Raw genomic sequence first — 9,415 nt, 5'->3', positions numbered from 1 at the left:
CAGTTTTCCCTCTGTCCCGCTCATGACTTCGTCAGACTCGGGACGATAGGAAAATAATGGGATTCCTAACAATATGTTGGATCCCCAAGCATCGAGAATAAATCCACGTTTCAAAAAAGCAAAATTTATTTCAAAGCTTTGGAAAGATACTCGAACAAGTTCTTTGTTAGGAATGGGTACAAACAGCTAGGGCAAGCATAATAAAGGGATTTGAACCAGGTACATAACCAATGGGTCACTTTCCCGCTGGCGGGTGAAAGGAAACGGCTGCGCGCTCATTCCCTGGGAACACTGCTATCTCCAGACATAATACAGGTGCAGTTCCCAGGAACTAAAAGCAACAAGCTAGCATTCAAGCTCACTCCTACACCACGTCCTCCAGATGTTTGGCTTAGGCGTTACAGCAGAATAAAACACAGGCTAGCAAGCAGAAGGGGGAGGGAGAAACTGTACAGTCACACAAGTAACACAGAACACCATGGCAGCTTGCTGACAAAGGGCATACGTAACACCTGGCCTCTTGTAGAGAAGACTCTTGACAAGGCAAAAGCTACCTATAAAGCGCAAGTTGACAAGAAACGTATTCTGGGGAGGGAGTTGCAGCCAGGGGACTCTGTCTATGCCTCTACTAAGAACATTAAAGGTCTGCAGCCCAGCCAAAAACTGGGATGGAACTATGTGAGGCCTTTTGCAGTGGTTCAGAAAATTAATGATGTGAGTGTTGAATTAGCTCTCCCTAAGAGTCTTACTCATATGCATCCTGTTTTTCACCACAGCCTGTTTAAAAATGATCTGGGGCTCAACGTCTGGTGGCCACAATGTCCTCAGCTGCCTCCCATAATGGTGAATGGCGAGCAACATTCTGAAGTCTCCCAAATCTTGGACTCGAAGATGAAACAGGGTCGTCTGTATTATTTCATTGAGTGGGTGGACTTTGGGCCGGAGCACCAAGAGTGGGTGGAGGACTCTGACGTTCATGCCCCCACGGCTCCTTCATGACTTCCACTCATGATTCCCTGGGAAACCGGGTGGAGGGGGACCCTCAGGGGGGCAGGATGTCAGCTAAGGCTGCCATGGTTTGGAATGTGTGGGTTGCTCTCTGTGTCTCCCTCCTCCCATCCCCCTTTCTCCTTTGGCGGCACGCTGTTATCTGTCTGATATCCTTGAAGCCTTTACTCTGCCTACTCATAGTTTTCCGCTGGGAATGTAACCGTTGCTTTTTGCCTGCATCTTCAGGTGCTTGCCTATTGGCTTTATTGTATCAGGGGGTTATGTATGAAGGGAGTATATCTAAAGGTTCAAATCATTAGCCCACCATTTCTGACACAAGTGTTCATAGTGTCCTGAGTACTAGCTCTCAATAAACTGAAACTTCTGAAGGAACATTGTTAAGTATCTTGACTGAGAAGCCTGACAGGATGGCTCATCTCAAAGAGATGAAGGGGTAGCTGTTCCTTTTCTACAAAGAAATGGATTAGAATTGTCCACTGAGACTGTGGCTAATGATATGGACTGCCTGGCAAGGTCTCAAGGCAGCAAGAGGAAGGTTATAGGCTTAACATGCATGGGAAACTATAGGTGTTCATACACAAAAGCTAAAAGTGTCTGAGGTAAAATCGGGGAATTGGAACGCTTGGTGTTGGGGGGGGTAGACATTGTGGGTATTTCAGAAACTTGGTGGGATGAGGAATATCAGTGGGATATTGTGATTCCTGGTTTTAAATTATATCAGAAGGATAGGGGGGAAGGGTTGGAGGTGAGGTGGCACTGTATGTCAGAGAGGGTATACAATCCAGTAAGATTGAGAGGGTGAGAGAATTGGATTCGCTTCTAGAAATGCTATGGGTTGAAATAGTGGGCCCAAAAGAAGCTTAACACTGGGAATGATCGCCCACCAGATCAAAATATAGAGGATTATAAAATGGTGAATGAATTAAAGATAGTGGCTAGACGAAATAACCGTATCGTAATAGGTGATTTAACTACCTGCACATTGATTGGGTCAATATGTGTTCAATGAAATTGCTGAGCAGTCGAGTTAGAACAGATAAAATAAAAAACTTCTTAACCCAAAGAGTGATTAACACATGGAATTCACTGCCACGGGAGGTGGTGGTGGCTACAAGCATGGACAGCTTCAAGAGGGAATTAGATAAGCATATGGAGCAGAAGTCCATCAGTGGCTATTAGCCACAAGGTATAGATAGGAACTTTCAGGCTGGGGCAAGTGATGCTCTGTATTCTTGGTGCTTGGGAGGGGGACAGTGGGAGTGCTTCTACTGTTCTGGCCCCACTGCTGGACCTCCTGATGGCACCTGGTATATTTGGCCACTGTGTGACAGAGTGTTGGACTGGATCGGACATTGGCCTGATCCAGCATTGGCTTCTCTTATGTTCTTGTGTTCTTATGTTCTTAGTTGGCATCTCTCTTCCCTATACATTTTAAAGGGCCATTAAGTTCTACATGAGTTCTACATGAGTAGACCTGGCCTTCAAAATTTAAATGCAAGAGAGAGACTGACTTACAGCTCTTTCCCTTGGGCCAACTTCTTCTTTCTTTCCCTGCTCCTGCACTTGTGCACAACTGAAAATACTCCCAAAAATCTGAGAAATACATTTTTATGGAATGTTGAGAGTATTGTGCATCATTTGGGGTATCCCTGGGCCAACCCAACCTGGTCCAGCCTTTGTCCTGCTCATGGGATGGAGATGGTGTTGGTTGCCTTGGTGGATGAACTCTAGAGACATCTGGATTATGGTGGCTCAATGCTGCTGATTCTTCTAGATCTGTCAGCAGCATTCAATATGGTCGACCATGAACTGTTAATCCACCACCTCACCTCACCTCACCTCACTTTTTATTTAGTGCTATGAACTCAGCGCCATAATGCCCTAAACCTAACTCAAGAAATCACAAACAAAAATTTTAATCTCATGATTTATGGGTTACCACATCACATGAAGATTTATCTTCTACTTCACTGACCCGTCATCTTCACAGCTGTTAATTATTAGCAATTTTAATAATCCCTGGAGTAACACAATGACATTCTCTCTGTATTATTAGCTAAAGAATGAAATACAACAAATGAACAGAACCCAAAGGCATATTTGCCAATAAATCAGTGGTTGAACACCACTGGGTCCCTTTTGTCTTGCAGGCCATATCCTGACAATGAAGAGATGATAGAAAAAACATTTGTTTTCTTCACAGCATGGCTTACATTAGCTGTGACAAAAGGAGAACAAACTTTCTGCACAACTTTCTTTTCCACACTTTATTGAAACGATGCTGCTCAATAAACAGCATCTGTTTTTAGTTTGGGAAGGAGGAGGGAGTATCACTCCAAGTGTTTGCGATCATCTCATTCTCCCAGGGTAGAACAGATCGCAGAAACCTGACACTCTAATTGGATATGCATGAAGGAGGCTTGTACCTATTCTAGAAACATGCTGGCTCCATGGGAGGCAAATAATAAATTGGAAACTCCAATACTGGACACAGGCCAGAATACATACAGGAGACTAGTGTGTATTCCCACATGCAATACATATGTTGTTGCAAAATATTTCCCCTACTCCTACCTCTTCTCTTGCTTGATCCCCCTCCTCCAAGAAATGAATAATGGTTGGAGTTCATTTTAAGGTCTTCATAAATGAAAGGTCTGAACTGCTGAATCCTGGGTCCAATTTTATGTCAATATTCTAAACATGAAATTGCTTATTTTGTTTCACTTCAGTGGGGACATAGTTGCCAGCTGTGAAATTTTGGATCTTGTTCTGCTACAGCACTCCTTCACAACTATGTTACGGCGAGACATGTTCCTGTAGACATCATCTTGAATGTACTTTGAGCTAATAGGAGGCCTCTTACAAAGTTGCATATTGTAAGTATGTGGCAGATTAGAGCATAAGCAAACTTCTGTTATGTAGCAAACCATTGTTACAAATAGTGACCTAAAGCTTATTCTTCAAAAGTTATCATAGGACTTTCCCACATAGGTTTTTGTCGGTTCTGGCCCCATATTGCTTTATCCCCTGATTTCTGCACACATTTTTGTGTCTTTAGTTTTTACTTTGTTATTGTTGTTTTTGCTCCCCCCCTTTCCCCCCTGGCTCTTTTGAGACCATTTTTACCCCAATCTTTTTCTGGAAGCCAATTTTGAGTGAGCTTTTTTCTAGTGCATAACTTCTATTGTTTTCCCCACACACCCATTCCCACCCACCTCCAACCCACTTTTCAATGACTGGACTGTTGTCATCATTAAATCACTCCCCACCCCAAGACAGTGGTTTCAATTTTAAAAAATACAGCCCTAAAATATATGCATTTTCCCTTATATCTCCACAAGGGAAGAGGTTAAAGACTTTTTTTTTTAATGAAAGCTGGAAATTCAGAGTTTTATAACTACACTGCCAGAAGAAAATATTTAATGAAATGTAGATTATTGTCTTTGCAGGTGGTGTTATGCTCAATGAAAATGCACATTTGTTTGATCTTTATTCTATGATTTACTTTGGGTCTATTTGATTAGGAATTTTTTGTTTGGGCTAAACTGGAGATGCCAGAGATTCATGCTGGGATCTCCCCCATGCAAAGCATGTGCTGTACCCCTAAGCTAAGGCCACTCGTCAATACAATATTGGCCTTGTTGACAATATGTGATTAATAATCTAAAACAGTTCATTGACAGTGAAATTCTGAAGATATTTTCCTGGGAGTAAACATCAAGTAGAATTCTGAGTAGACCTCAAGATTGCAGTCTCTGAGGTTAAGTATTATTATGATGTTAGATATCACCACATTTCATCTTCTTTTTCTGGTATTTAGTAACTTGTCAGAAAGTCTGAGGATCAGGTGAGATAATAAGAAACAGCAGTAACAATCAAAAAAATGTTTTCACTTTCCAGTGAAATGCTAGGCTTATGCAGTCTCTACAGCATAAATAAATATATCAGAAATACACAGTAGAAATAGTAAGTGATGATGCTGTTACTAACGCTCTTTTAAAAGTGGTTAAAATTGAAGCACTGCTTAAGTCACATTAAAGTCAACAGGGAACTATAACAGTGCTTCATTATTGTCATTCGCAAAAACTCTTTGGTTTTATTACACAGGTGAATTTCTTCAATAATTCTCAAATTTTCCAGTATACTGATAAGGCCATAAAATGTCCTGACGTGTCTTCTAAGAGCACTTTTAAAGCAAAGGAGAAAACATCAGAGGGACATATGTTGGCACTTAGAGTAAATTGTATAAGTGCCTTGTTTCTCTCCCAACACTTTAGGGCATAATGTGTTGAAATATACTGAGTTCAGATGCGTAGAAGTGATCAGCTCATAGTTTATTAGTGATTCAGCAAGAGAAAGAAGAAGACTACAATCCCCTGGCCGAAGCCAGGTATTTATGCTTGAAAAGGGTTACACCCAAAAACACCTCACTCCCAATGATAGGCTATTTACACTCTATTGTTTCCTATTTGGTTTACTCTAGGATCCTTGTCTCCCTATTGGTCCATTCTAGGATCCTAGCAATCTATTGTTATGCATCCCAAACAAAGGCAGTTCAGGCTCAATACATAACATATGTTGTAAAACATAATAGTCCTAACTGTGGAACTACATCAACAGGAAAATAATTGCTAATGCAAAAGTCATTTCTATTATTTGCTTGTATGATGGAAACCTGCTTAGCACTAACTAGTATGTACTGAAGGCAAGATGGTCCTTCCTACCTGCTCCAAAGGCAAAGAAGAAACTCTTGTCAGCATTCTCTTTTAAAAGGGACATCACTCTTTTCCCCATTCTCTCGTTCCTCTTGTAGATGAGTTCCTGTCGGAAATAGCTGTCAATCTCTTGTGCTGTGACTTGCTCATGTGGAGGAAGGGTTGTATTGATGAAGTTAGGGAGCTGAAATTAAGAACAAAAAAGCATTAAGTGTCAGGCACAGGTTGTGCAAAAGAGAAGGCGAAATGGTGACCTACCAACTGTGAATAACGTCATTCAGGGAGACTGGAAGGAGGAAAGCCCTTTTCGATAGAAGTGTGTCTTTTTTCCCATTTTCAGATCATTTTTGTTTCAACAATTGTATTTGCTTTTGTTTTACTCCTTATTGCATTTGTTCATTGTTAGGTTTGCCTTCATTCTCATTGCCTTCTGTCAAGGAAGCGAAAGGAGATGGGTAGGAATATATGGCTCCAAACCCCAATCCTTCCTTTCCTGCCTGGTCTTCCTAGGCAAAAACAAATCATAGCACAAACACATCTATGAAGTAGGTGGCCACTAGTCTGCCAAAGCTCTTGAAGCGGACAGAATATGTGTACATGCATGCCCTACGTCTCCTTTTCACATGCATACATTCACACAGCTTTACTCTTGATTTATGAGTCAAAGATCCCCAACTTGTAACTGGAGCCAGCAATAAAGGCCTTGGTATCAAGGCTAAGCAAGAGCTTTATTGAGAAAGAGTGGGGGAAAGAAGATACAAGGGGCGGGGCTTCAGAAAATCTAGAGAATATGCAGTGGTGATTAGAAGAACACACACACATATGAGTGGAGTTGCAAAGCAGTTCAATTGTACATGAAATCCTGATGCACCTATCTAAAACTGTCCTAGCCAATTATTTCAAGTTAGTTCATAGATCCAGTGCACATACATCATGGCATACACAGCAAAACTCAGTCCTGTGCCTGCTCCAAAAGGAAATGTGCACAGGATTTTCTGCTGAATGAGGTTTTAAAGAGTTGACAGAGGTGCCACTCCTCACCTTGAGACTGGGCTATCACTGATAGTAGTTTTTCAGTTCCCATTGTGGGGAGAATTAGCCAATGGCCAGTGACCAGTTTTGGAGAAGAAACAGTTGGCGATGTTCACATCTTTGCACAGACAAAGCACCTTGGATGTAATTAGATGGAGACTTGGTCCTGAGAGCAAGGATGTAAGAGGATGAGTTACAGTATCCTTGAGGAAGCTTAGGAAAACATGCAAACAGTAGGAAAAATTCCTGGGAAAATCATGGGAACATCATGACTATTTCACTGGGAATAAATGAATCCCTTTGCTCCTCCAGCCAGTCAGTGGGCAACTGTCTATATAATGTTTCATTAAAATAACAACAACCACAATAATAAACAGTAGGGTCCAGCAATACAAATAAAACTTTCAAAACTTCCAGACTAACCAAAGACAGTTTTACAAATCAGTAGAGGGAGATGAAAAAGTAGAAGTAAAACCAGACAAAGAAAAAACAACAATCTGGGCTGAGGAAGAAGCTTGGACAAAGCTGGTCCTGAGGTGAGTTGCTTTTCCTATACTGCTGGGGAACGTTAACTGAGGTTGCTATGTGAGAAAACAGTGTGTGAGGGACAGTGAATGCTTGAAAGCCTGCTGGAGAGGGTTTTTTTAAATTGTTTCTGTGTGTTTTTTGGTCTGGTCTTTTGCTGTGAGAGGAGGGTCTGTTTGCCTGGGGTTGGTTGCTGGTCCCACCCTCTACTGTTGCTGTGACTGTTGGGAGGTGGGGACTGTGAACCTTTGAATTGCAAGGCTCCTCCTCACCAGAGGCTTTTGCCCTGTGGCTCTTATCCAACGGATCGGGCCTGGTGATTCCATAAGTAGTTAATAAAATTGTATATTGTTGTGCTTGTTACCCCTTTTGGCTCAGGCAGCCTTTTGCTGAGTTCTCTAAGTTTCAGGATGCATTAGGGCACCAAGGTATTTCTAGATGAAATAATCCACTTGGGAAGTGATGATGAATGCTCATGGACCATTTCCAGTCACCTGCGGGAAGTGTGCCATGTTTGTCTACCTCCCTGAAAACAAGATGGACTACACTTGTCAGAAGTGCAAATTGATAGGACACTAAGAGGAGAAGGTTCGGAGACTGGAGGAAAGAATTACTACTCTCAAGGAAATCAAGGAAGGGGAGAAATTCATTAATAGAAGCCTTGATGTCCTGCATGTTGGAAACATGTGTGTTGCAAGGTCTAAAATCCAGTCATTATAGGGTTAATGTGTGTCTACCTTGTGTGCTATTGTTTAAACTGACCTGGAAGGGAACCTGGCACAGAGTCAATGGGAAGAAAACGCAGGAAAGTGAAGCCTATTTACTAACAATAATTGGTTAATGCATTCAGGTGATTTCCTTCTAGGGGCCAAGAAGAAGAAGAAGTATCTCCATTGTTGTAGACCATGTGGTCAAAGTGTAACGATGTAGTCTTAGGTGTCTTTATTGTTTTGTAGATTTCCTGTGAACCCTTCCCTTTAGAAATAAAGGTTTTTTCATAGAAGAAAATGCCTCCTCTCCAGTGAAGCAAAGATCCATTGCAATCTCTGAATATTAAAGTATTTTGCCAGTTTTTCCAACACATCTCTGTAAAATGGAGCTCTTCTGCCAGGCTTTTTGGAGCTGCCACCACCACTAACCACCACCGTTAACAACTAACAACTGATAGCTGAAGGTGAGGGAGCCCTGTCTCCTGGAACTTTTAATGACAGTTGGTGTCAGTTGCCAGAAGGATAACTACAAGAGGATCGAGGGACTGACTATAAGAAGAGTGGATTGTGTTATCACAGCCATTGGGAATTATTGTTATTAGCACTATATTGAGTTGTATAGTTAAATGATTTTAGAATTGTTTTAATTCAAATTAGTCACATTTTATTGTAAATTATGGTCCCCGCCACATGGGGTGGGGGGGAAGTGCGGTAAAAGTGCAGCTGTTTCAAAGCCGCACCAAAAGTAACATGCGGTGGCGGGATCACATCGATCCCCTGAGCCACCGCGCATTACCTCCCCGGCACGATCAGATGCTGGAGGAAGCCATGGTAGGGAGAGGGAGGCTGCCAAACTGCGCATGCGTGATCATGCGCAGTTTGGCCAGGAGCCTGAGATGCGCTGGCAGAAGAACGTGCCAGCGATCCCACGGCTGTGCTTGCCGCAGCCTTTCAGGTAAGTCCACCTCAATAGGTGGGGTTTTTTCCAGCGGATTACTGGCATTAGGGACGGATCGGGGATGGGTGCACGCCGCTTCCCAGATGCTGCAGTGAGATCACGCCCATTTGCTGCGCCCCTGATCTGTTACCTGATATGCTTAAGTGAAGTAAGTTTCAAATGCTCACTGGATCCAGAGAGAAAGACTAGGAGCTAATTAACAGCTGAGAGGCTTGATTTTAAAACAACCTTTTCCCGCCTGCAAATTTGCTTTACTCTCCCTGCCACACAAAGCTGCAACTGAGAAAGGCTGGTCACTCTAATTCTTGCTTGATAAGAGAAATCTCATCTACGCCAGCTCACACATGCTACAGAGAACCTTTTGAAGTTTTTGCGTGTTTTGGAATCCCAGCTACAGAGGAGAACAGGAGAAGCCGATGGCTTCCACTTGCTCTTGCTTCCTGGTCTGAAGACAGGATTAACCC

General features: G+C 42.4%; 1 protein-coding gene across 1 annotated transcript in view; it reads right to left on the bottom strand.

Moving 5' to 3' along the window:
* Nucleotides 1-9,415, bottom strand: part of LOC107120433 (metalloprotease TIKI2-like) — a 525,698-nt gene that overhangs the window by 133,862 nt on the left and 382,421 nt on the right. The window contains 1 exon segment of the mRNA XM_015423132.1: nt 5,736-5,910. Coding sequence (XP_015278618.1) covers nt 5,736-5,910 — 175 coding nt within the window.

The sequence above is a fragment of the Gekko japonicus genome, unplaced genomic scaffold (genome assembly GCF_001447785.1).
Source record: "Gekko japonicus isolate JY-2015 unplaced genomic scaffold, Gekko_japonicus_V1.1 scaffold460, whole genome shotgun sequence".
Taxonomy (NCBI): Eukaryota; Metazoa; Chordata; class Lepidosauria; order Squamata; family Gekkonidae; genus Gekko; species Gekko japonicus.
Note: the sequence above shows the minus strand (reverse complement) of the source record. Positions and strands in the feature narration are given on the sequence as shown.